This window comes from Myiozetetes cayanensis, unplaced genomic scaffold, assembly GCF_022539395.1.
Source record: "Myiozetetes cayanensis isolate MyiCay16 unplaced genomic scaffold, myiCay2020 scf18, whole genome shotgun sequence".
Taxonomy (NCBI): Eukaryota; Metazoa; Chordata; class Aves; order Passeriformes; family Tyrannidae; genus Myiozetetes; species Myiozetetes cayanensis.
Window position 1 is genome coordinate 7,366,721 of NW_026087389.1, and position 27,655 is coordinate 7,394,375.

General features: G+C 43.3%; 1 protein-coding gene across 13 annotated transcripts in view; it reads left to right on the top strand.

Moving 5' to 3' along the window:
* Positions 1 to 27,655, top strand: part of CADPS (calcium dependent secretion activator) — a 210,988-nt gene that overhangs the window by 128,170 nt on the left and 55,163 nt on the right. For 4 of the 13 annotated variants that reach the window (XM_050312882.1, XM_050312874.1, XM_050312883.1 and 1 more), the window contains exons 13-19: positions 1,484 to 1,671; positions 11,752 to 11,853; positions 12,689 to 12,752; positions 13,523 to 13,646; positions 16,034 to 16,102; positions 16,967 to 16,984; positions 26,035 to 26,141. In XM_050312882.1, coding sequence (XP_050168839.1) covers positions 1,484 to 1,671; positions 11,752 to 11,853; positions 12,689 to 12,752; positions 13,523 to 13,646; positions 16,034 to 16,102; positions 16,967 to 16,984; positions 26,035 to 26,141 — 672 coding nt within the window. The remainder of the gene's footprint in view (positions 1 to 1,483; positions 1,672 to 11,751; positions 11,854 to 12,688; positions 12,753 to 13,522; positions 13,647 to 16,033; positions 16,103 to 16,966; positions 16,985 to 26,034; positions 26,142 to 27,655) is intronic. The other 9 variants (XM_050312885.1, XM_050312881.1, XM_050312886.1 and 6 more) reach the window with 3 other exon arrangements.

A 27,655-nucleotide genomic window follows, 5' to 3' on the forward strand; every position in this document is an offset into this window, starting at 1 on the left:
ACAAGGTGAAGAGATCATCCAAGGATATAACAAACAGGCAACATAAAGAACTCAAGAATCAAGCATAATGCCACCAACCAAAAAGTAGACAAAAATGCCATTAAAACTGGTGAAGGCAAATATACCCCTCCCAAAAAATAGCCTTCCAGAGAGCCGTCCCATCTGCATTGTTCTGTGTCTTCATTTTGAAATGTGCACTTCTAGTGATCCCAGCACTGTAGCTACTCCCTATATCTATCATTTTCCCCTCATTATTTTAATTCTTTTCTCAATCTGTTTTGGAGTTGGCCCAATAAGGATGAGCAAATCCTTCTCTATGTCTTTGAGCTCTTAATTGATATTTCTTCAACTCTTTTCAAAGCAGCTATTTTGGCATCTAGAAAAGATTTGGTGTCATCTGAGTGGTAGAAAATATATTTTAATCTTTCACAGCAGTGTTGTTTCTAAGATGTAGCATTTGGGGTAACAGATGGGGTGGCAAAGAAGTTGCCTATAGGGGCAGTGCTCTGCCTCAACTACTCTCCCGCCCGCTGCAGGAACTTTTCAATTAAACGATGAAAGATTTTGCAGCTTGATGCATTCCAGAGCTGCGTCTTAGCAATTGTTTAGCACCCAAATTTCCATGTAAATATTGATGGTTTTGCAGCATTTTGAAAAGCAATCTACGAGATTATTCTTGTTCTCATTAGCGCCGTTCCCAAAGGCAGAGGCACGTTCCGCTTTGTCTGTCCCAGGATGTTCACTGGAGCCATCCCCTTGCAGGGAAGGGCGTCCTCCTTGGGAGTCTGGACACTACACTGCAAGCCCATGTGTCACCAGGCCCTCAGGACTGACATCAGAAATAGTCTGAGGTTTCTGGATATGTGAAGAAACCCTGCTCTTGAGCAGAGCTCCCCTTGCTTCGGTGCCGAGGAGGTGGGCAATGTCAGAGCGTGTCACCAAAATAAGGATCACGGGAAACATCCCTTTCTGATACTGCAGAGCTGCCTTTCTCCGTCTGCAGGACATTCCTACCTGCCAGATGCAAGAGAGGTCACTGTTCAGTGTAATCCTCCATCCTCTTCCCCCACATCAGTCTTCTTACTCCTGACCTGATGTACGATATCATCCCCAAGATGTGATCACTGTTTCACACTGTTTAAATAACCAAACCTTTGTCATCTCTTAAAGGTGTCTTTTTTTTTTTTTTCCTCTTCTTTTTACTAGGCACTCTCATGAACTGACCTAACTTTTCAGCATTTAAATGAGATTTCCCTTTAATGGTAGCATAATATGTTTTTGTTAACAGTAGCAATGAGTATATGCTGTGTTTGAGTGATGATGTTCAGACTGTATTGTTTGAGTGACCTCTCTCCTTTTTTCTTAACATAGCCTTAGGTTTGTATTTCTTTTATTAGAACAGTTGACCACTACACCTCCAAATCTGATAGCCTTTGTATTTAATAACTTATATTTAAAATCAAGTCTCTTTATTTCTAAACAGGGCTGGTTTAGTCCTGGCCAGGTCTTTGTGCTAGATGAGTATTGTGCACGTAATGGAGTGAGAGGCTGTCACAGACATCTCTGCTACCTCAGAGATTTGCTAGAGCGCGCAGAAAACGGAGCTATGATTGACCCCACCTTACTTCACTACAGCTTTGCCTTTTGTGCATCACATGTTCATGGCAACAGGTAAGGAATTCTTCTTGGCTAGCAGCACCCTGCCAGCAAGGGATGACTTTGTCAAATATAGGTTTCCTTGGATAATGCACAACAGTCCCCAATTTGTTTTCACAGTGGATGTTTGGCAGCAGCACTTCTAGTGGCATAGTCGGTTTGTTTGTTTGTTTCGTTGCTTGTTTAATGTAAGCAGTAAAAATGCACATAGAGGATCCAGAAATGAAGGGTTTTAACTTTCTTGCCCAGGCACCTGCTAGATGCAGTTCTGGGCAAAATAAAGTTGAAGTACATATTTGTTACAGGTTGAATAAATAGAAGTAAATGATTCACTGTGCTGATTTAATTGTTGTTAAAGAGGATCTGAGAAGTTGCAGCAGTGAGATTTTCAGCACTATCAAACTTCAGTGTTCAAAAGGGCTTTAAGCCCTTGGGCACCCATGTCTCATTTAAAGTCCACGTGACATCAGTTCAGAAATTGCTTAGACATAACTGAAAATTTTATCTTGCTCTGTTACAAAGCAGTTTCAGTTTCAGAAGAAGCCAGTTCCTTTCTCTCAAATGTGGCAAACCTTTGATGGGAGGAACTGGAGCTGTGCTTTTTCCCCTCTCTGTTTATTTTCCTGACAGCTGCAGCATCTATTTCAACTTCTTTTTCTGTTTCTTTTTCTGTTAAACGTTGTATTATATACTTTGAGCTATCACTCTGTATCCTGCATATGCTGCTGGTATAAAATAATTAGGTGTTTTCATAAATGCTCTTGTAAATACCACCCCAAATTACGACATGCATTGCCCAGGTTTCACGTTGCAAGGCTGCCACTTGCTTTTGCAGTTACTTTCACACATCTTGTCATGGAAACCAAGTTTTTGATTCGTTAGTTTCTTTTTTAGTTCTGACTTTCCTTTGCTCATCCGTTCTTTCTTTGCCAATTGTGATATGATTTCAGTTGTTTCCTTTCAGCTTAATTTCCTTTTGTTTTATTTTGAGTTTTTTCATGCTTTCTTCTTGTTTCTTTCACTTTTGCTGCTGGTCTTGCCCCCCACATTTCAATCACTCCCCCAAGAGAACTCATGGCAGAATTACTTGGTGGGTCACAGCCAAGTGCAGACGGTGAGGGGGGCAAAGCATCTCAGGCCCCTGCTGCTGAGACGGAGACAAAAAAGGATTCCAAAAAGGAGTCCAAAAAAAAGAAAGAGCCCAAATCCCAGCCGAATCCAGAGCCAAAAAGGTAAGCAAAAGCGTGCAGTGCACAGGAGTGTGATGCAGAGGGCACTGGGCTCCTTGGTCACTGAGCACACTGGGCAGTTTGCATCCCCACGGCTCAGGGAGGCCCACTGTGGCTCTGGCGTTTTGGTCATACACTCTCCTGGGAGCTGGATGGAATTTGGGCACCCAAGTCCCATAGCGGTTCAGGACCTTGAACTTTTTAGGCATGTGTTTAGGACTTGGCTCACATGACATGTAGGGAATGGGACCAGGCAGCAAAACTGGCTGCCCCATTGCCCTTTGTCAGCTGGTGTGGGAACAGGACCTGACTCAAAGCCCATCTGGCCCAAAACAGAGAGAAGGTCAGGTGCCAGTCACAGCTCCTCTGTGTAGCTCTGCTGAGCTTCCAGCTCAGCCAGGGCTGAAGCCTCCTTTTCATCAGGGTTGGTGGCAGGAGGTATCTCACAGTACTGGCCAAGGTGACAACTTGCCGTTCCCTCCGCATGGGGCTGGAGAGTTGTGGGCTCAGGAAAACATCATGCTTTAAAAGTTCATGTGATATGCAGACCCCAGTGTCGTGTTGTAAAGCTGTCCAGGGCTGTGTGTGGCTGCTGCACTGTGCTGGGAGCTGCTGGGCACTGCCGGAGGGGTAGCTCGGCCATGGACAGGCTATTCCAGTCACTGAAATAGTCACATTCCATTTAAAATATTCCAAGAAAGCAGTGAGGTGTCTTGCTATGACTTAGCTGTCTTTAGCTGATGGTTGACTTCACATCAGAAGGTTGAAGGTTCATGTTCCTTCTTGGTCACTGCTGTCTCTCTGTTGCCTGGGGATTTCAGGAGGCTCTGTGTGAGAACTGCAAGGCTGTGGCATCGCACATTGCCACCAAGGGCAGGCTCTGGGTAGCACCCAGCAGTTTGGTGCAGAGACTGCGGGGTGCAGTATCTGGCTTTTGCTTTCAGAAGGTCACGGGGAGGGACCACAGGGGGTCTGAGAGAACACAAGACTCCGTATCTTTTGTGTCTGCTATAAGAAATCTGAATATCTGAGCGGAAGAGTCACGATTCCTTTTCAGAAAGCTGTTGAGGCCACATGCGTCGTGCGTTTGCGAGCTGGCTGGCAGAGAGCGATGGAAAGCCAGTATTTATCCATGCAGTCCTTCCTGGCAGTTGCAACGTGTGTAAAGCCGTGTTCGCTTCAGCTACGTCCCTTCCTCCCACCTGCTGTGTCCATACATTGCTCGTTGCCTTATGGCTGGCCCTGCTCTCCCCAGGAAACCTACAGCTCATGGCAGAGCTGAAAACTTTCCATGTGAAATTTGTCAAGGTGGCACACCTGCCCCAAGACCCAGCACAGCATTCAGCAGAACATCTTGGAGCGGCCATGCACTGCACTGTTGTTGGGATGCGCAGTTATCTGGGAAAGATTGGGTTACGAGACATTTTTCTGTTTAACAAAGGCTTCTTTTTCTGTTGAAACTGAGAAAGTGTTGATTTTCTTTACCAGAAAAAGTTCCTTCACTTTTAGACAGTAAAAACCCCGAACGGGTGGTTCAGCTTTCCCCAGGACGAGGTTGGCTGTCAGTCAGGATACGCCACCCAGTAATGAAGGTCGAGAAGGGAGATAATTTCATGTGGCTATCAATCTCCTGTATTAGCAGCAGACAGTGATGGAGCTGAGGTGGGCTGTCTGTTTGTATCGTGTTTGCATAAGGTCAGGCAGTGAGACAACAGTCGCTCGCAGTCAGCGGGGAAGTGCAGGCAGGCTGCGGTGCGGGGGCTGAGGACAGCCTGGAGGTCAAGGCTGACAGGATGACAGGCATCAGCGCAGGGACGATGCCTTCTCGCCCGGCCGGCCCCCGCCTCGCCAGCACGGCCGCCGCACCGCAGCCGGGACAGGGGCAGGACGGCTGGTGGTGGAAAAGCACCTCCAGCTTGGAGCTGACCCTGTGGCCGCAGCAGGTGAAATGGTCAAAACGGGATTTTGGGGACATTTTGTAGCCCTGTTGCTTTATGTGTCAGAGTTTGGTCTCCCCCAGCCACCTCCTTTGGGCTCATGTTGCTTATTCAGAGCCCTGACATGATCTCTCTATACCAAGGCTGTAAATCACTGCTGTTTGCGTGACAGTCCCCTTAATTTTTTGTTTTAATTTCATCTTTTTTCCAAGTAAAAATGGAGTTAAATGTAAATTACTTGTCCTAAGTTTCACCTCCTGCAGACACCTGACTATGTGAGGTCAGGTTGTCAGGAAGAAAGGGATCAACAAGAGAAATATCCACATGGTTTGCTGTTCCCCAGGTACTTGCTCTTCACTAAGACTGAGGAACTCGATGCTTTTTAACCGTTGCGGTCACTAGTGAGTTGGTAACAGAGTCTTGTCCACTGGGTATCACTGGATGCCTTTTGTAAAGTCCTACCATTAGTGAAAGATGATGTGATTTCTGATATATTTACCCAGGTGACAAGTAAGAAAGGTACAGTGTTATCCAGTCATCCGACAACATACATTGTGTCTTTGTTGATGTCTCTGCATTTGGTACCACCACTATAGTACTGATATTATTGCTTTAATTTATCAGCAGTTCTTAAAAACTAGCAAAGGCAAGAGCAGGAATGGTTTTGAGAAGACATTGTGATTTGGGGTAAAATTACGAAAGGTTTTACATGGCCATTGAGGTCTTTCCCTGCCTTCTCTTTCCATGTTTTCACTGTCCTCATGTCAGAAAGCTGTGACAGTACTGCCAGACACACAGAGTAGGGATGTGTTAGAGGAGCTTTGCTGCTTCCCTGTCTGTACATGGGAGAGGTATTGCAGAGCACAAAGGTTGAGCTCAGCTTTTCAGGTCAAAAGCTAGTGCCTAAACCTTGAGCAGTGATTCCTACCCCTTGCAGTGGCTTTCAGGAGTGGCATTGGTTTCGCTTGTGCATTTTTTTGATTTAGGCATGTAATAATATTGGTTTTAAACTTTAAATTGGCACCATAAAAGATTCTTTTTGTGCTTGTTAATCCAAAACTTTTAAAAATAAGACTTAAATATTGATTGTGTGCATGCTAAGTATTAGCAGACATTGAGCTTATCAAAATCAGGGTGCTGGACTGAATTCCCTCCAGTGTAGTAACAACTGAACACCATAATTTTCTAGAAGTTACAAGTTCAATGACTATTCACCCGAGGTTCAAGCAGCTACAAGTCTCTCTGTTAATTGGTTTGGTGTATTAGTGACTTCCCTTTCTTCTGTAAACTGTGTTTTATGACCTCAAGCTTGTTTTCAAGAAATAGCTCTTTCATTAGCTAATGGTAACATTTCATTAGTGTTTTTACAGCAGAAATAACGCAATTGTCATAAACCTTGAGGAACTGAAAATTCCACATGACATACCTGTAATTTTTTCCATTGTATTCTAATTGCATATCTGGCTGTTTCACGTAAAGGCAAGGTTTCTACACAGCCAGTTGAAACAAAAGAAATCCGGGATTGTTTTGGTCCCTTCAGCAGTAAATATATGAAGCCTTTATCATGATACCTTCGTATGCTTCCCTAGAACTTTGTGTTGAGTGTCCACGTCTCGTTCAGATGCACTGCCCTGGCTGCAGGGAGGCAGGTTGGATCCGGCAGGGCGTGATGCCGTACCCTTTCATTGGGTGCCGGCTCCGTGTCCCATCCAGCCCCGTGATGAGTCCGTGGTGACACAGCACACGCTATGACTGTCTGTCGGAGGGGATCCGGCGCCTGTGCTGAAGGGCGGTGGGTTGCCAGCCACCAGCAGATCACCAGCTCCACGGCTGACGTGATTCATTACAATGGGTGTAGGATGGCAGGGCTCAGGAACCATCCGGTGCAGCCGCGGTGCGTCAGGGGTGCAGATCGCACATGAGAAGCGATGAGCCGTGACTTGGCTCGGTGCTGCGGCGGTGGAGGAGAGCCTGAGCGAAATGAAGGCAGGAGTTGGGAGATGAAATGGCTCTCATGCTCGGCAGCATCTCACTGGGGAAGCACCCAGGAGCGCCGGGATGAACAAAGGGCTCCCGACTGACATTTCCTGCGCCGTGTGAATCCCCAGAAGGAAAGGGGAGACAGGGAAAATCAATGTTTGCTGAATACGCTTTTTTCCTGGGGGTCTAGACAGGTGGGCTCTTTCAGGTCCAATTTGCTGGGGGAGACGTGGGAGGCAGCAGGCAGGCAGCTGTGATCCTGCCCACATCCCCAGAGCTCTGCCCCGTGCAACCGGTGGGACTGTGCGCAGGCAAGTCTTCCTGCAAGGGATCCTGAGAAAGCCTATCCCGACACATGCCGTCCAAGGCACTAATCATCGATGTTTACTGTATAGCTCATATGTGCTGCACCTGGCAACCAGCAAGGGAGCTGAAGGCAGCACGTGTTTTATATTTGAGTTGTTACTTAAAAAATCAAATTATTTGCATCAGTTTTTGACATTGTTTTTTTTCCCTTGGCTCTGCATGCCAGGGCTCACAGTGCGTGCAAAGATCTGTTTGCTACGTGTAAGCAATATTTTCCCCAGTAAAAAAAAAAGTGTAGACAAGTTAAACATAAAAGGTGTAAAAGATGATATGTCTTTTCATTTAGAAGCCGCCATGGTATTTCATAGAGGCTTATGTCAAAGAGATTATCGTGCTGGAGCTATACTGTATATTTATAATTGCATACAAATGCATGCTATTGCTTCATATATTAGTCTTTGTTAAAAAATCATTTTGATATATTTGTTTTAGCAGCATAACTAGCCCTGGGGGCACTGGGTATAATTAGAAAAGGGCATGGGGGGAGGCGGGATTTGTAGAATAAAGCAGTGGCCTTAGGATCACAGGTCCTAATTATAATTTATAATTAAAGCTGGAATTTGCACAAACCATCTAAGCTAAACAAGGACTATCATTTTTGCTGTTTAAATTGCAACCCTTTTTTTTTAATATCACCACCTGCTTTGTTGATGTTGTTGTTTTTGTGGCTTAAAACTTAAAAACATGGAGGGATTAGGGAAAGTGGCATTTAAAACTTTTCATATGAAATATTTACAGTGGGAATTTACTAGTTTAGAGCCAACACAGTGAATCTGCAGCAGAAGGAGTGATCTGAAACTTGTTTACTTATAATTAAAAATCTCGTTAGTTATTTTTCTTGCCTTTTTTGCCCTTCTGCTTCCCTCTCTGCCCACAACTTCTGCCGTACACCTCAAGTATCCATGAGCAGGAGCTATAGAGAATTGGACGGAATTGTGTCTCCACACAGATGGAGACATTAATGTTGTTTGTCAACCTGAATTCATAGACCCAAACCTGTTTTTTCCCTCATGTGTTTGTATATACCATGTACATCAAAAACTTTTTTTCCACCCCTTTTCTCTCCTCTCACTTCTCATCGCTGCTTCAGAGCAGTGGTGATGTGGTTGTGGACTGTGTGTGAGAACACCAGTTCCTGCAGCTGCATTTTAGGTGTCCTTGCTGCAGAGATGCTGTTCGCTGCAGGAGTCAGTGCTCCTGTCCATGAGATCAAATGGCAAGTATCAAAGTTGAGCTGGAGACTTTTGCTGAAAACAAAATTGCCAATAAGCATCAGATGGAGGTGGTGCGACTTGAGCTTCTCTTGGGGATTTTTTTTCAGCCCCATCAGCCATGTACTGGAATTGTCTCTAGCACAGAAGTGAATCTTAAATTATAGCAATGCTAAGCTATATACCCTTTGTGTTCTTGGAAAAAGGAAAATAAATATGTTCCCTCAGAGAGATTACATTTTTAAAGTATATTTGACTTGAATATTTAATTAGGTTTCAAAATTATCGAGCTAATAAATTAAGTGCAAGGCTTTGGGTAGTGTTTTTCCAGTTCTATCTATATCCTGCATTTGTCACTAATTAGTGAGTTCCTAATGCTTCAGCTTCTGGGAAGATGAGCAACAAAGATTAACATAACTAGTAAATCCGAAGATGTGCAGCTGGGTTATAGTATTTGAAATTTGACAAAAACATCGGAAGTATTATTATTTGTGACATGGCTCAAGATGGGGGATTGTGAGGAAAGCAAAGATGACAGAACTGGTGCTAACCACTGTGACAACAACTTGAAAAGCAGCCGACATGACATCTTTCCTATCATGCTGCCGAAAATGTCAACTTTGTGAAGGACAGTGAGAAAATGGTTTGCCGAAAATTTGAAAGGTAGATTCAAGAGATGCTCATCATGTCAGATGCGATATAGTCCACAGCTGGGTGAGAAAGGGAGTCCTTGCCACCGTGATGGCTCTCACTTGGCAGGCCCTTCCAGACATCCACGCTGCTCCAAAAATGGCTACAGCTGACCTGTAGATTGTCTCAAGTTTGCATGATACGCGAGAGCAGCGTGTGTTTACACTGCACAGCACACCCTGCGTGGAGGGAGCAGTGGCTGGAGCCACTGGGTGTGTGCCCTGCCGGCTCACGCAGATCCCAGGGAGGGCAGAGACAAGGGGTTAAGCCTCCATGGTCTACACGTGGCTTGGTGGTTTGGTTGGCGTCCCTTGGGGCGTTGTGACTTGAGCAAGAGACACATTGGCCAGGGGCTTTGTCTCCAGAGCTCACCCCTCATCTTCATGTGGGTCAGTGATGCTTCCAGAGCCACCACTGCCCTGCTGGGCACGGCTGATGCTGCCACATCAGCCTGTTCTGGGTGTCCACCACGAGTCGTTGCATGGCGAGCGCCTGGAAAACAGTGAGAAGCTGAGATTCCTGTGAAAGGGCTGCGACCCAACCCGAGCTGTCAGATCCGGCCATTAAATCTCACCAGTTGAGGTAATTGACCCCAGCAAAGGGTAACACACTTTTCAGACCATTTCCAGTCCCCCAACAAATCACTGCCAGGGCAGGCAGCTTTCTCTCCCTCGTTTGTCAGCGCTGAGACAATTAACCCAGTGACACTCTGAGCTGTTGTGGGTACAGGGGGAGGACTGAATGCCAAAAGTCAAACTGCTCTGCCCCTTAATGTACGGCATTTATTGCAGTCTGACTTGAATTATCTCTCTCTGCCTGGGAGCAAACCAGGCGCTGTGAGGTGCACAGCATCACAAAAGGCATGGACATCTCTGTCTGGATATTAAATATTTTATGGAACTTTGGAATAAATTATATTAAGCATGTTAAGACATTAATTTTTGCTCAATATCTAATTTGGTTTTTTTGTGGCTTGCTCATTTCTTCAAAATAACTAGTACTAATTAGGTACTAATGAGACCAGATCCATACTTCCAAAATTGTTTATGAAATGTGTTCCCCAGCTGAGACATTTTATCCAAGTTTCAGCATAAATCTTTTCTCCTATTTTTTTCCTTAATACACAAATGAATTTGGCAAATAATCAAAGATTCTGATTAAATGCTGTTTAACTTTAAATACATGCCCTGGTATTCAAGTCTTTTTCTGTGTCCATGTTGCAAGTTTTATTTAATGTATATTTAGCTATAAAATTTTGCAGTAAATATCATGTACGGTTTGCAAGTTCCTCTTCCCAAATGTTTTAATGGTTTATTCACCTGTGTTGGAATATCAGAGTTCATATTTATGATACTAAGAGCTTACGAAATGCAGGGTCAAGGAAAAGTGATTGCACAGATTTTATAGCTTTTACATTTTTATAGCTTTTTTTTTTTTTTTTTTTTAAGTTTAGGGCCTTTGATTCTTTAAGAGGAAAATAAAGCCAACCAATTAACCCCTGACAGGAGGTTCATTAGAAGCTTTGTAATCCCTTGCCAAGTCTTTTGTAAAGCCAAACCAGTCTAGTACTGCGGATTTATGCAGCTTAAGCTGAACACTGGAGGAGGCCTTTAAGTAAGAACATTTGTTCAGTTTTAAGATGTCTTACATTACCTAAAGAGTGCCTGTGCCAGCAGAGTTGCCCAGGAGAACACGAATCCATAGACTTTGCTCACTGATACGGGAAGTGGTGCCGATGATTGTCTGTCTGGCAATGGATGGATCAGGCTCGCTCTCTCCTCTTGCCTGGGATGCTGCTGCGCCACGGATTTCGCCGTGTGGGTGTGGGGGAGAAGGAGGGGATTGCTGCTCTCTGCTCTTGGGTGGGTTGGCATCAGCAGAGGTACAGGGTGGAAGAGCACAGGGACCACCACATCATCCAGCCCCAGGAGAGCCTCGGCAGGGACCGCCTGCACACTGTGCTCTCTGAAACAGGAGAAACACCCCGAGGCAGCAGGACCTGGGTGTCTCTCAACACACTCCTGTGCACTCCTCAAATACAGGAGCGTCAAATAGTCTGAGAAAATCTGCGATAAATTGTATAATGTGCTTGGTTTTGTAAATTGAATTACCAAAAAGGCACTGCATTTTCAATGCAAAATGCGTGTCATTCTCTGGGCACATTTCGGCAGAATATACTGAAAATGGTTCACTTGAAGAAATCACTATAATGGGGTGATTCAGCGGTTAAGAAGGAGTGCAGAATTTTCTATTCTGTTTATATATATGTCTGTTGTTGATATTATTTTATACTGTGAATTGTGTTAAATTAGTAGCTGAATTTTTCTGCAGAAATTCAGTCTCTATTTTACCAGCAATGGGCCCAATCCTGCAGCGAGAGCTGGCATTGTACTCCCTACATATACCTGTATTTATGGGGAAATCTGCTTTTCCTTACTTCTTTAATTAGGAAAATAAGGGGGAAGGGGGCTTCCACATCTAGATTATCACTCTGAGGATATTTGTTTATTTCTGATACCTTGGCAGTGGTTCTGCTGCAACCACCCATGTCTCAGCATGGCACATCCTCTGTCCCGGCTCTCACAGTTGATGAAGTCCCTTTTGGAAGGGGCAGTGTGCTGTGGGGATGAGGTACCAGAGTGCTGAGATGGAACCCGAATCACTGTGGCGTTTCTCCTCCAGGCCTGACGGGATAGGAACTGTGACTGTGGACGAGAAAGAGCGCTTTGAAGAGATCAAGGAGCGGCTTCGTGTGCTGCTGGAGAACCAGATCACACATTTTAGGTAAAGGCAGAGAGCCCAGGCTGGATGTGAGAGGACTGATTTCCTCCCAGCTCCCTCCCATAAGCAGCAAAGCCAAAAGGCAGGTTTTGAATGCATACGGGAATTTTGCATAAGTGACACAGACCTACACAGGGCAGTGCAGCATGTTTATAGCTGGAGTGTGATTTTAAATATACATCCTTTAAAGGATATTTCGAACCATCTTGCTCTCATAGGCATGGTAAAGCTGTGGATTTTTTCTAAAATATAACAACAAAAAAATCCCTTATCCTCTTATATCTCTGTTCCTCTCGGTTATTACCCACTTGTCTTCCCTTCTCCCTGGTATTGACAGGCAGGGCTTTCTGCAAGGATGTCACAGTATGGAAAGGATGGATGCTCCCCCACAGAAAGGGATGAATGACTCCAAGTACACTGATCAGGTCAGGGAGGCTGTGCATGTTCACACACGGATCAGCAGTGTGAGTTACCTACAGCCTCATGCATCTTCAGGTCTCCAGCTGGAAGTAATTGTCCTTTCCAGAAGAGTTCCCCCCACCCTTTTTACAAGAAGATGCTATTTATCTCTTTCCTAGGAGACATCTCTTTCCCAGGTGACACCCAGCTTTAAGAAACTGCTGAAACTACAAGCTTACAACTAACCTATATTCTGTTTTGCTGCCTTAGTGTCCACACCAACAAACCCTTTCAGAAAGTTACCCTGTAGAAAGACTGCTCATCCCAGCCAGACAGACCAGGGAGTTGCTTGGGCATATTTAGGAAAGCATCCTTATAGCTCAGGAAAGGCTTGTTCACATGCACCTGGTCTGAGGTTGACATGATGTGTTTTTTCTAGGTACTGCTTTCCATTTGGCCGTCCCGAGGGTGCACTGAAAGCCACTCTGTCGCTGCTGGAAAGGGTAAGCACAAAAATAGCAGAGAGTCATTAAAATTACCTTTATTCATGTACCTTTCCATCTAGAAGAGCTTGAGGAGCTGTTGGCTTTGCATAGGACATATAATTAATAATGGTTAACATTGAAGTGTGGGTGTTTAGGTGGCTCCTGCTTCAGCTCGAAGGCAGGTGGGTAGCCTGGCCACTGAAGGCAACACAGTCTGTGTCTGTGTTGATATGTGAGGGTGGAGGATCTCCCTGGAAAGGATCCACACCACAATCCTTGTCAGCAATGCCTGGCTGCTGCCCAGTGAAATTCCCATCCTCAGGCAGACTTGCTCCCCCTGGATCTATGAAACCTGATCACCATCATGCTCCCCATCCCTATTCCAGCCTTCCTGCTTCTCTGACATGCTTCTCACCTTTGCTAACCTGCAGTATGGCCAAGCTCAGACCCAAACCTTAGTCAGTGAGCAGAGCCCAGGAAGAGCAAAACATTGCCTGGCACTGGGCAAGCTGTGATGGATCTTAATGTCATGCCCTAAAAAATCAGCAGCACAGACGTCAGGGTGTGCCATAGGGTGTAGATACAGAAGGGGAATAATACAGGAGGGGTAGGTCCCACGTCTTAGGCTGGCCAAGGTGACCTTGTAGCAGGTCCTGCCTATTGTACACATACCCCGAGAACCACAGAGCACTTGTGTAGGGATGGATGGATGGATGGATGTGCTGGGCTTGGAGAAAAGCAGTTCCGTGTGCCCGATGCCACAACAAATCAGATTTTCTTGTGTCAAGGTTCTGATGAAAGACATAGTTACTCCGGTCCCTCAAGAGGAGGTAAAAACAGTCATCCGTAAATGCTTGGAGCAAGCAGCTCTAGTCAATTATACTCGACTATCAGAGTATGCCAAAATTGAAGGTAAGGCTCTTTCTTTGCGAAATTACAATTTTTCTTATGTTTCTAGGCGGCAACTGTGGCTGGGAGCTATTTAAAAGAAGCTCATTTGCTATTTATTCTCTTGTCAATAAAACTGTTGTGATTCAGAATAATTTTTGTGGTGTTGGCTACAGAAGCAGTTAAGAATGGAAGCTATGCAAAACATTTCTTTTTCTGGAAAAGAGAGAGGAAACAGTTAAAAAGAACTGTAGCTTTTTTTCTGTGATCGTTAGTGCATTTGGCCAGTGGTATAGTATTCAGACTCACGTCGTGGTTTTAAAAAACAAATTGAGAAATACTTGGGATGTCATCTTTGCAGCTGAAGGTATAGTGCAGCTAATTGCTTGTGACAGTTCAGGAAACAAATGAAAAATAAAAAGCTGAAAACTTGTTTAAATGTATGTTTAATCGTTTGTAGCCAATTTAAAATGTCTTTTTTTCTGGGAGTGTTTCATTGTCTTTGCAGTTTGCATAACAGTCATTGATCAGTGATCCCATACTTGCATCAGATTTCTTTCTTGTCACTCTAAATCTGGCATAGCTGATATTATTGACCTTTTAAGTTATGGGAGAATAATAACCAGTGACCAGAGACACATGTAGCCATCAAAAAGACATTTTAAAGTTTGCTGGAGGATATGTGTTACTGAAGCTCTACGATACAGTCGTTCTTTACATGTTTTCAGTTTATATGTTGGTACCCTGTTGGCTGCTGTTCCCAAGTTGAAACTCCCACCCAACTTTTTCCAAGTTCCCAATTGCTTAAACCTCTGTGTTCCAGATGAATGGTATGTTCTGCTCTACACTCTGGGTTTCTGTCATGTGTGATGTGAAGCTTTCCCACAGCCGAGATTATTGTTGTATGCCTGTAGGACAATATTGAGAGGAGGAAAAAAAACCCCTAAAACTCCCTCTGATTTGTTCTTAGTTCTTGTTTACATGAAAAATTGGGTTGTTATTATATGGCAAATTGTCCAGGTTCTGTACATGACATGTCCTCTCTTTTTCCATTTTTTTTCTGTCTAATGATGCAAATTGTGTACCAGTGGTAATGAATTCATTGTTATGCATCCAGTGAGAAACACTTAAGAATTGGGCACTAAAAGGATGTTTATCAACTCTTGACTTGGTAATGAGTGACAAAAATAGAGAAGGAACGAAGGTTTCATAAGCACTGTATTATCAGGCAATTTATCGAAGTACTCAACTTCACAGGATATTTTAATTGGTGTATTCTGTAAAATGCAGTGTTTAAATATACTTGACAAGGATGGAGGACTGAGAATCAAAAGCAGCTTTTCTGTTGATGGATGCTTTCTACCCAGGGCTGGCTCCCTTAGGTTCTCTGTGTAAATATCACTAACTCGTTGGTAAGATTTGCTCTCTTCTTTCAGATAAATCTATGCAAAAACAAACTTTATGATCTGTAAGTAAAAATGCATTCATTTCCAAAGTAGAACAGTTAGTGTGTACTTTTCCTTTTGTGCCTCAATTCTTCTTGGTTGTGTTAATTATCTGCCCTCTTTTTTGCACTGTGACTTTTAGGTCTGGGAATACTTTGAAGCAACAAACCTATTTTTTTCCAGCTGCCTTTTCAGGGAAATAGTTCATTCCACACTATCTGCTCTCTTCTGCTTTTCTCCTCCTTTATCTGTGATTGGCCACAGCCACTTTTTGGTGCTATTTCTACAAAAGTGGTTGTAACACCAATTTCCAAGCATGCTGGGATTGTTAATTCGAACAACCCAACATCCGCCAGCTGCATGCATCAGGTTTTCTCTCATGAGCATAGTCCACTATATGTTCAAATGCTTCCTTAGAAGAGCAAATGCCACGTTTCTCTTGGTGAGACGTGTTCCTGCACGCTGTACATGGCTTTGAAATCTTGCTTTTGAAAGCTGACATTTGAATAGCCACATGTTAAAGGGACTCTTGTCAGAGATGAAGAACCAAATCAGTGGCAGCAATGCTTGAGGCTATGCTTATGAAGAAATACCTGTGAAAGCCTTAGATACTGAAGGCTGAAATCCTTAGTATCTTGGAGCCTTAAACCAATGAAATTCTATTTCCCTCTATTCATGATGTTTTGATCATTATATTCTTGCAAACAGTTCAGAGCAAACCTTTAGAGTCATGGTCACAACCTCTCTTGTGACTCATGGGCATGCTGAATGGTTAATCCAGTAGATCTCAAATTTTAACCCTCCTTTTTTTTCTTTTTTTTTTTTTCCTTCTTTTTATCCTGTGTGTTTCCCAAAATACTCTATGGCTTTCCTTTTAACCTGATATGAAGTTTTCCTCTGACCTATAGCCTATAACCTCTTTACTTCTGACCTAAGCCTCTTGCATGCCCAAATCCTCTTTTATAGGGAAAAAGAGAGAAATGTATGAGCATCCTGTCTTCTGCTTGGCCTCTCAAGTGATGGATTTAACCATTCGTGAGTACCTACCACCCTCCTCTCCATGCTGTCCTCGCTCTCTCTGTTCTCATTACCTCAAGAAAGTCCAGATCCAAACCAACTCACTCTCCTTGCTTCAAGTCTTTTAGCATTGGCTTGTCTGTTGCTTCTGTCTGTGAAACCCAGTGTGAGAAGTCCAGTCACTTTTTATCAGCCTAAGCCAGGTTAGACAATTAACCCATCTGTTTGTGACAAACTCAGACCGTCTGCAAGTTTTTTCCGTTCTTCTTTATGTCCGTGACCTGAATGCATTTTTACTTTGCTTCTGTGTAACCCCAATTTGTAAAGTGCTTGTCACTGGTACACAATCAAAAGGTAGCAGCTACATCGGGGAGAAGTGAGCTAGAGGTCAGATAAAGGACACTTGGAAAAAGCCATCCCTTTGCCTGCGTATAAGATCTTCACCCAATCCTGTGTTTAAGATCGTTTAAGGCTGTCCTTTCTCTGTACATCAGATCTTAATGTCTCCTGTCTGTTAGCTCTCGAGCGGAAGGATGCACTTTACTTGCTCTCCTCCTCGATTTTTTTACTTACTCCTTTGCACCGAGCTCTGGAGGGGACATCCCGACCCCGCTGTCACTCGGAGATCCCCTGTGTGTCCTCAGAGCTCGCCCTCTCTGGTTTTCTATTTGTGCAGCGTTTTCTCTCACCTCCGTGAAAGGAGCTTCCTTTGGTAACCCCACGCTTGGGGGGTGGGGGGCAAGACGGGGCGACTTTTCTTCTTTTCAAATGTCATATATCACGCATAACTGGGGGGCTGTGCGGTCCACTTGCTCATTAATCCTGCATATCTGTTCTTGTTTCTCTCTTTTCTCTCCTTGTTGCTTTCTCTCTTTCATATAGAGAATCAAAAGGATGCAGGTGAACAATTGTATATGCATTATAAATTGTTAGGACTGTTGAGTTATATTTATTTTGTTTTCTATTTTCATAGCTCCTTAAGATATGTACTCCTTCAGGCTGAAAATGGAGATGCATTGATACTTAAGGAGTTAATTTGTGCTGTCTACATAATCTCCTTTTCCTCCTTCCATAGACTAGAGCATAGATTAGAAATACCCTATAGAGATGTAGAATCTTCTTAGGAGACAGTTGTAGAGGAGAATCTAGTCTTTGTAAAGAGAAAGTTTCTTGTTTTCCAAAAGAACTGCAGCTCATTTTGGGTGAAAAAAATGTTGGTGATTTGGCCATTAATTTTCCACACCTAACAAACACATTTATAAGTAAACTAACGTTCATTTTTGGTTTCCATACCTTCTGTTTTATGCCCTGATGGGAGGACTGGGTTTTTCTTTATTTCTTTATTTCTATTTTTTTTGTTAGTGTGTAACAAACAATCCAGTGGGACAGAAGTTGTGTTTGTCTCTTGTTTATAACCTGTGGTGACATGTAACAAGGCAAAGGCTCAGCTCAAGTGCCCGTCTCTGCAGAAGGGATGGTGGAGCTCTGCAGCCCCTGGTCTCGTTTCTGTTGTATCCCAGAGTCCTAGTTCCAAAGTCCTTGAAACCTGAACTGTTCATTATTTTTGTGAGTAGATTGTTCTGTTTTGTGGAAAGAGAAAAAAAAAAGGGATCAGGTTGATTTCACCTCTGTTTGCAAAGGAAATTTGCCTCAGAAGAGCAGTACAAGAAGCTGGGCCAGGTTCTGGCTTCCCCAGACCTTCTCATCTCAAATTTGACCTATAATCTATTGCATGACATTAAAATTTATTGTGAATACAAATCAATATGTAGAAAATGGAAAATATTTTTTCCTTGCAGCTACCAAATGGTGCACAGAAACAAAGAGCAAATAGAACAATCCCAATTATTACCATTAACTGCAGCAATTAAAGTGAGCCAGGCTGTTGTGCATTAAGCAGAATAAATGCACTAAGCATCATTCTTGCTGCAATGGCCCATTGCATGCCTACAGTTTAGAAAATCAGAAGGACATTCCTACAGCCCACTTCATTTAAAAATAAACCTGCTTCTTCTCGATGCTTGGAGCGAGTGACAGGGCACAGGGAGTTGTGACTGTGCTGCTTTGTGCCCACAAATCTCTCTTTGTCTTACATGAAAAATTTTCAGGCAAGGTCAGCAGGACTCAACTTGAAACCAGTTCCTCAGCTTAAGTGGAGTCAAAAGTGACTGGGGTTTGGCCTGACTTTTTATTTATTTTGCCAGAAGCAAGAATAAAAATAAGATACTGAAAACAACTTCTTCTTAAACACACAAATGTCACCCTTTCATGTCCTTTCTCCTGAGAAGTGTGTAGTCTCTTGTCATGCTTTAAAATACTGAAATAGAACATTAAACAGGAAGCTATGCTAAAAGAATTAAAAATTAATTGCTTGCTTTAATTATCGATCAGACAAAACGACTAACATTCAGATTAATAAGTGTAACCTTTTAATAAGTGTTTGTTTATTTATATGTCAGGAATCCACAATTCCTTTGGAAGAGAACAACTTCTCCATCCCTTGTGGATGGGGTTTGTGAAATGTGCTGCACTGTCTTGGAGTGCTGTGGCACTGAGGGATCCCATGAGCAGGAGTGCAAGCTTGCTCTGCTGGAGTTGGGTACAGGCAGCTCTAGAGATGGTGCTGGCCAAGGCAGTAGTTGTCAATTTGACAATTGATAGGTTTGATGTAAGACTGGGTTGTTTTGGGTTTTTGTTTGTTTTCAGGCCAAATATTTCTCATATTGCAGTTTGGGTTTGGTCTCTGTAAAGAGAGGCTTCTCGTGGTAGTGCTGAGTGCACAGAGATGAGAAACAAAGACAGGTCTCTCCTCGATGCTTAGTGCCAGGATTGCAGAGCAGTAGGATATGTTCTGGAAAGTAACTGGAGAGTAGAGGGACCCACTGAACTCCTATTGCACTGTCACCAAGAGAAATCATCCACTCTTCCCAAACATGTCAGGTTTTTGCTGCTCTGGCAGCCACTCCATCCCTTGCAAGGAAGCAGGGCTCCCGAGGCACCGCATCTCACCGCGCTGGTGAGCACTTTCCTCCCTGGATAGACTGACGGGGAAGCCAGATTTCCCCTGAAAGCACGCCCCGTGGTGATGCCAGCGTGGGTGTGAAGCTGAAACCCAGTCAGTGTGGGGGTCAGTGCTGCCCACGGAGCAGCGAAGGGGCAGCTGCAGTGGCCATGGAGAGGCAGACATCTCTCAGGTGCCTGCACCAGGCTGGGGACCAGGGTGCACCCCCAGGAGAGGGACTGAGCACAGTCTTGGGCTGCATCAGCCCCAGCTGGCACCAGCCATGGACCATCTTGCACGTACAGTCGCCCCAGCAGGCGTGGAAGGCGTCCTCCGCCGAGGAAGCAGGAGCAGGAGAGGTTGGTTTTAGACTAGAGCGATACAGCAGGCTGTTGAGAAGCAGTGGTATTTTTCAAGGCGCTCGTACTGGCCCTTGTCACAGTCCCATGCTCACTTTACGTCACTCGCCTTCCCTATTTCTGGATCCCAGCCTGGGAAGCTCTGTGCACATATCCGTAACTCTCAGCTGAGGAGCTGAGCTGCCTGGCAGTTAATCAGGTCCAAGACAAGGAGAGGGTCCTGTGTGATTTGCCAGCCCATCCCCTGCTGGGCAATCCCTCCAGCATTTGTGGTAAACCCCAAAGCTTAGAAAGAAAATAAAATTATATCCCTCAAGTAAATACGGATGCAAAATGTATGAAAACATCCATCTTTTTATATGAGGGTGTAGGCTGAAATCATTAATAAATCCTACACTTTCACTCAGACATGACAACCTGTATCCATGTGCTGCTGAAATGCTGCTTTATTTGTTTCATTCCTTGAAGTGGCATTCAGTTGTGTTTAATGAAGGATCATTATGCAGCTTCTGAGATTTCCTCTTGCCCTTTCGAAGGCAGTGTTTAAAGCAGTACAAAGTTATTACAAGAGGTTCAGAAATCCAAACATCTACGTTCTGACATGATGTTTCTAAAAGTCTCTCACCAGCTGTGGAGCAACTTGCTGCCTGGGGCATGACACACAATTTAGACAGACACAAATTCTTCACTAGGCTCAGTAATGATCAGGAAATCAGGAGATCAGTTTGCTTTTCAATATGTTAAGTTTTTGAGGTGAACTGGAGTCTCTTGCTGAGTTGAAAAAAAAATTTCTATGATTTTTTTTTCTTGTCTTTAAGATAACACATCTTATTTTGAAAGAAAGAATATTGTTACTGAAATCCCTTTCAGATATTTGCAAATTCATTTTATGAATATAATAAAAGGCTGTTTTGCCTTTTCCATTATGGCTAAGTCCATTATTTTTTACAATTGTCTTGATAACAGCAGCTTTTTGTATCATTTGGATGATTGGCTTGCAAATGAATGCACACATAACACTTAGATACTAAGGCCTTTGGCAAGGGTCATACAGTTTTACTTATTCCAAAGAAATCCTTGTATGAGTGGCTACTCTTCTAAAAATTACAAAAAATCAGTAATACTCTTGTATTGCAAGTGTAATTCTTACTGTTGCTGATGTAACCCATGTAGCAGAAGTCATGGTGCTGAGTGAGAAATATGTAGTTTGAAAATCTTTCAGTCTGTAAAGTCACACACAATGAATTGTGTGCAATAACATACCCAAAGTGGCACAGATTTATCAGTGTACCTGTTATACTGATTGCAGGCTGGGGCTGAAGCTTATTGCAAGCACAAACCCAGAATTTGCCAAGTACTTTGAGCTTCTGCAAGTACTTTATTTGTCGGTATCACACAGAAGCGTAAAAACCTTTGGCAGAAATTTGTCCAGGAAAGCACTTTGTCAGGTTGTTGGTAAGGAAGAAGCTGCTCCTGCCTCTGATTTCAGTGATGAAGGTGTTTAAATCCTACCCATCTGACACAAATGAGAAGCAAATACAAGAGCATTTCTGATACTAAACTGGCTGTGGTGAGGGATTAGAGAGGAAAAGGACAGGGAAAAAAGAAAAGCCAAAGTGAAACAAAACCTGCCACATGCACTGCAGCTCTTCACTAGCAAGTGTCATAAAACCCATCCAGCCTTATGCATCTCTCTCGCTGAAGGGTGAGGTCTCTCAAAGGGGCCTCACCTGCCATCCTGGGGACCTGGACCCAGAGAAACCCATAAACTCCAGTGTCTCATAGGGCATGGCAGTCACAGCCCCATTTCTGTCTAAATTTACAGAGGAAACTAATCTCTTTCCTTAATCTTTTAAATTTTCTTGCAATAAAGAGACAACAAAGAAAAGCATGGGTTGGGACTCACGGAGTGTTCAGTGCCCCCAGGAACAGAGAGAACTCTTCTCCTTTCGCTCCAGGTGGTTTTGCAGCCGTAGTGCAAGAGCCTTGAATTTGGGTCTGAAAAATTGGAAGTAAACAAAAGAGCTGAATATTTGTGCAGATTGGGCCAGATCAGAATTATATCAAGAGTTTGTTGCTTATCCTGCTGCAATGCCTTGTGGAAGCTTGTTTCCAAGAGCGGGTGGTGGCAGGGGGATGCCAGGAGCAGGGGAAGGTGCTGGGGGGGTCTCACAGAAGTGAGAGCCACCCCGGGGCACTGTGCTGACAACTGCACAGCGGGAGCCTCCTCCAAGCTGTTCTGTACGCTCTGCACTAGCGACTCGTGAAGATGCTGCTGCATCTCTTGATTTTTCTTCCCCCTCCTTCTCTGTTAATGACTTTTCCCTAGGACAGAAATCACTTGCACTAGTCAGGGCCCATTCAACACTCTGGAGTCTGGATGTCCATGAAGCCTGAGACCTATTTTTGGATGGGTAGCAGTTGGGGGTGCAGGGGCTGGACTCACATTTAAGGATGCTTGAGGGTTGCAGTGCTGAGGTGTGCGATGGGATGCAGTTCTGGGATGGGTTTTTACTCTGCCTTTGGCAGTCTTGGGATGAGCTCTCTTTGACATCCCCAACTTTGGCACCCAACAGACTCCCCTCAGTGGCAAGGGGTTCCCACCCCACGATTGTCGCATGCAGGTGGGAGGAGATGTGCAATCCCCTCTCCCCACCATCCCTTCCCATCCAGGGACCTTGGCACAAACTGATCTCCACAGTGAAGGGCAGTAAAAGATTCTTCTTACATCTACATGTTAAGCTCAGGAGCCATCAGTGAGTAGACAAATTGAATTCTTGCTTATATTTTAAATTAGAGTGAAAGTCATTAGGCCAATGCCCAAAAAGCAGTTGTTTTTGTCACTTGAGGCTGAGAGGTTTGGTTCTGGGGACAAAGCCACCCTTGGTAAACATTGAACAAAGATCAGGATTACTCCAGAGATGAATGAATAGATTTACTTTTCCTCTTACAAGAAAACAAGGAAAAGAAAAAACCAGAAACCAGTAGCTTAAATCTGAGAGTCTGAATTAATCATTACACAGCTTCAAAGACTAAAAATATGTGTGTGTGTGTATGTGTGTGTGTGTGCACGTGTGCATTGTATGTGTGTTTATGTATGTATGTGTATATCCCCATGTACTGAGAGGGGTACCAAACTAACTCACACTCTTTAATGGTTTACTCGAGTATTCTTTATTATACTTTGATAAGTGTTATGATTCTGTGAGAATTAAAAGCAATCAGAAATCTCCTTTGCACAAGCCAACCGATTCTTTTTCCCCCTGCTGGAAAATGCAAGCAAAATGGCAAGGACTTTTGGCAATAGAATGTCCAGATAAATATGCCAGATTCCTTGCAAATGGCATGATTAAAAATAGTCACAATGCTGCTAAAAACTGTTATTAAAAGGAATAGAAACTATTGTGTTAATATATTCACAGTATATAATTTATTCTCTGGGTGTATGTAAAAGGAAAGGCTATTTTCTTTGAATTTTTCCTATGCTGATATTGTAAACTATATGACAGATGGGTCAAGTCCTGATTGCAGTATTCTAACATTTGGAATAGCAAGTAACATATTTGATAGAGCTGGCAAGTTTTTATATATGATTCAACCCAGAATATAAAAGCCACTAGAATTCCAAGTTGAAAATAATTAAATGAGCTGGAAACGATCAGGAACCACACATTTTTAAGTGACAGATTTTTTTACATGTTTAAATTGCACAAGAATATTTTATAGCTCCCTTTAACCAACAGTGACGTTTAAATCTAAAATGTGTAATTGATATTTGCAAAGCAATTAATTCCTGTGGCTCATTATTCTATTGCTAAATGTACCTAAGCATTGGGGCGCTGACTTCAAGTCATCTTTTTTATTTCACCTTTTCTGAATTCCAGAGTTTTAACTGAATTAACCCATTTCAGTTTCCTCGTGTGACTGCATGAAGTGCAGTTTCATCCTTGCATCGAATTTTTAGCTTTCTGATTGCACGGTACCGTAGGATGTTCGAATCTGCTGACTTCTAGAGTATATGTGTTGTTAAATGGTGTCATTACCGTGCAATACCTCAAATACCAATAAGCAAAAACCCAGCAGCTTATTCCATTTGTATTTGATCGTTTCTGCTTATGTTCCTTTCAAAGTTTCCATCTTTTTGTCACTGTTTATGAAGTCATTTGTCTCTTTACTTTTGGCGTCTCTCTCCCTCATGCACGACAGCCCGTCCGCCCAAGCCTAAGCCACCGGCTGGGCCACCACCATCATCTCCTCAAACGCAGACTAACATGATAAATCATATGCTCAAAGGCATGGCCAAACAGCCGCCAAGTACTGTAATAGTCTTCCTTTCTTTTATTCAGTGGTTTTCTAGTCTAGCAGCCGCTTGTGTAGCAGTAGAAAGCTAGTTCTCATGTGCAGCTTTACACACAATACCTAGCGCGATGTGGTAGGTTTTAGAGATTTAGAGGTAGCATTTATTTCAAAATGTCCACATTTTTTTGTCTAGCAATGTCTGACATATGCAACATTTTCAAATATCAACGTCAGCACAAAATAACATTGTTGTTGCATAACATTTTGCATGAAAACTATAAATATGTATGAGCTTTACATGATGTTGGATGAAATGTTTGATAAGTATATCGTATACGTTTCATGTAACTGTCAGTGCTCCAGCTATCTTAGCAGAATATTCTGATGTATAGTAACTTAACCAGGGAAATATTTAAAATAAGAAGGAAAAAAATTAAGATTGACATCTGCTGGCTGCCAAAGTTGTATAAGCATCAATATTTTCTTTAAAGACAGCATCTCTGAGCAGTTGTTCTTATTAACACTTTTGTCTTTTAGTTATATTTGAGAGCAGATCAGTGTTGCAAATGAGAATGGGTCTGATGCTGCTCTGATCAATGGAAAACCTTCCCCTTGGCTTCAGAGGTGCAGAAACAATCAGATCTTACTAAGGGACCTGTCTTTGAGCTCCTTTTGCAAAAGAAAGCGGTTTGTATTTCTTGTAGCTGGTGAGGTGCTGGATTGAAAAGGACAAAGACTAAGGAGTTAATCAGGAGCTCTGCAATTTCTGTATTTGCCCAATAAATAATATTAAGGGGAGCCTGATTTTTTGTTTGTTTGTTTGTTTCCAGTGATACAAGAAACAAAAGGAAAACTCTAGAAGAAGCTCCCAGGGCCCCTATCTGTGACATAGACCAGCAAAAGCGTAGAGTTCATTTGCATGGTGCACTAGCAAAAATACAATGTGTGTGGAAGGCTGGAGAGAGATGCCCAGTCAGCACCTGGCCTGCCAGCAGGACCCAGGCTGTCAGCTTATCTGGGATCCTTTAGAAATCCCAGAGTGGTTCCCAGCAGTGGCACTTCAGTACCTGCAGTGCTAGCAGTTCGCTGTGCCAGGGTCATGTAGTCTGCTCTACACTGCTAATTACAGATTGAATTGTTTTTTGGTGCCACACCCATTTATGAGTTCTGTGGATTTGATATCATAGAGAGTCAAAAATTCCTGTTGGTGCAGAGTAGTGAACTGGCTGTGTAGTGCAAGGCTCCTCTTCGCCTCGCTGCACTAGAGAGCCAGCACTGGGACCTGGTTGTTAACTGGAGACACGTGTCTGTGGTCTGTGTGGTGCTCTGGATCCCCAGGGAGCAGGTCTCCCACTCCAATTCTCCTCCAGGCAACCATCCCATGGAGACTTTCCAATCCCAGGGCAGTGAGCTGCAGGATCAGCTCACAGAAACCTCCTTGGCTGCACTCAGCCAGCTCTGCTGCTATTTTTTTTTGCCTACATTATTTCTAGTGAAATACTCTAAGTATTCCATATTGTTAGCACCTCAGATTTTTAATGTGTTATTAATAATATAAATCACCTGAAAGAATATAATTTAATTATTTTTTAAAGTTTTCAGAAAACACTGCAAAATAACTCAGCACAGCTAAACACCAAGCTCCAGGATTTAAACTCTTTGGTTTGTTTTCCGGGGTTTTTGTTGTAAAGTTGCATCTCTTTTCCTGTATAAATCTTACCTATGAACATAGGATTTAACCACTTTCCAGTCCCTCCAGCATGCATAACTCCTGGCCCTTGTGGAGTTAAATCCTGGAGCAGGGCAGACCTGCAAGTTTTACTTTCAGTAGCAGGTGACATTTAAATTGCTCGAGTGACAATTTATTACAAGTACAGACAGATTTGTTTGAATTGATCTTCTTAAAGGAATTTTAAAATAATACAGACACGATTCCTATAATAGCATCATCTACGTCGAAGGATACATGTTTTTCATATATTAGTGGCCAGATGCTGTCTTTAGGGAATGTGATGTTCTTATTTGAGCTAATAAAGTGCCTCCATAAAGCAAAACAACTCTGGCAGTATTGTGAAATTTGGAGCTGGAGCACTGTATTTTCATAGTATAATAACGAATGTGGCTTTCTGGTTTGCTCAGTACTAATTATATAAGCATTTAACATATGCATGAAAAGATCTTTAAAGCTGCAGAATATTATGGGATTTTATTTTTTTTAACCTCTGAAATAACTTACTGTACGTCTAGCTCTTCACCCTGCTTCCCTTTTAACTTGAGTTCTTGTACTACAGAGAATGTAGGCCGGTTAGTCACACCAGCTAAAAAGTTAGAAGACACAATACGTCTGGCAGAGTTGGTAATTGAAGTCCTGCAGCAAAACGAAGAGCACCACGCAGAGGTGAGCAGCGGCGCCCGGCGAGGTCGTGTCCCCCCAGGTCTTCAGCAGGCTCCGGGGGGGAGCCTTGTATATTTGTATGATGTCTTCCCAACTGGTGCTGGGTTCTCTTCTTTAAAAGCCACAAGTATTCTTAAATAGTGGTGCTCGAGTATGATGAAGGCAAAGTACGGTTCGGGAGGAATGTGTTTTGGGAGGGAGGGCTGAAGGAGGAATTAATTAAGTTGTACTCTCCTCAATGTCAGTCTGCAGCCTTTCTGACAGCACTGGAGCTGAATCTGGCCAAACAGTTCACCACCAACTACATACAAGAGCCTGTCCACTTGCCAGAAAGGTCATGTTTCCAAATAATGACCTGTGTGTGTGCCTCCAGCCAGCATGAGCAGGGTCCCTGCAGCAGCTCCTGCTGTCCGGAGGGAAGCAAAGAAAACAACGAGAAAACAGAACAGTTCTCCTTTCTGTCCCTTTTTGAGCATTCCCTGGGCCCCTACAATGCATAATTAACTCACCTGGTTTCCTGTTGGCCTGTTCTGTCTTGGCTTATTGGGAATACTTCAATTATTAGTCATGGAGGTTAGGATGAATTATGCTCAGTTACTCATTATTTGAGTTATCTAAGGCCTAATACCACTCTTAACTCTTCAAAGCACTTTAACAGGAAAATTAATGTTTTAAAACCACTGAAACCATGTCATAGTCATATATAGACCAGAAAATCGTGAGGCTTGATCCTGGAAACACTTGATCCCACAGGCAGCTGGCATGGCTGGCTGCAGTCCTGCTCTCAGCACGTCAGGACATTTCTGCCCAAGCAGGTGATGTTGCATATCCATGTAAGTATTTGCAGGATTGAGCCTGGAGTTCTCTGTAAATCTGGTGCTCTTGAATGCGTATTGAGAAGTGAATAATTTTAAAATTCAGAAGGAACAGTTATTGTTTATGGTTGTAGGTATTGTAACACTCATTCACTATTTTCTCTTTTCCTTCCCGTCGATATATATATCTATATATACTCACTATATTTTGCATTAAGAGCATTTGATAAATAATTTCACGATCACCTAGAAATCATTCCGGTGTGTATTAAATTTGCAGTATAATTTTACTTATTGATAATACACAACAATCCACAAAACCCAACTAATGCCTGACTGCATATTTAAATTTCCTCCCTGTTTTTCTACTGTTCATTCAATCTTGGATGATCCTGGCAGGGGAAAGAGGTATGTGACTAAACCGAATGAAACGAGTCACTCCTGTCATATTCCGTGCATGCCCTCTCAGTGCCATGTTTCCTACCGGGATTTTACCCGGGTTGCCCTCGCTTCTGTAACTTTGACCGAGGAATGTAACAGCAACTTCGAGTCAGCTGCTTGCAGGGCTGGTAGCCTGACACAGGAGGGTAAATGTGGCATAGCAGTCCAGTCCATGCATGCAGCAGTGGGTATATTTTACGAGCGCTGCAGTTACATCCCAACACAACCCTACCTGCCTGGACTCGCTCCTCAGCCTGTTGT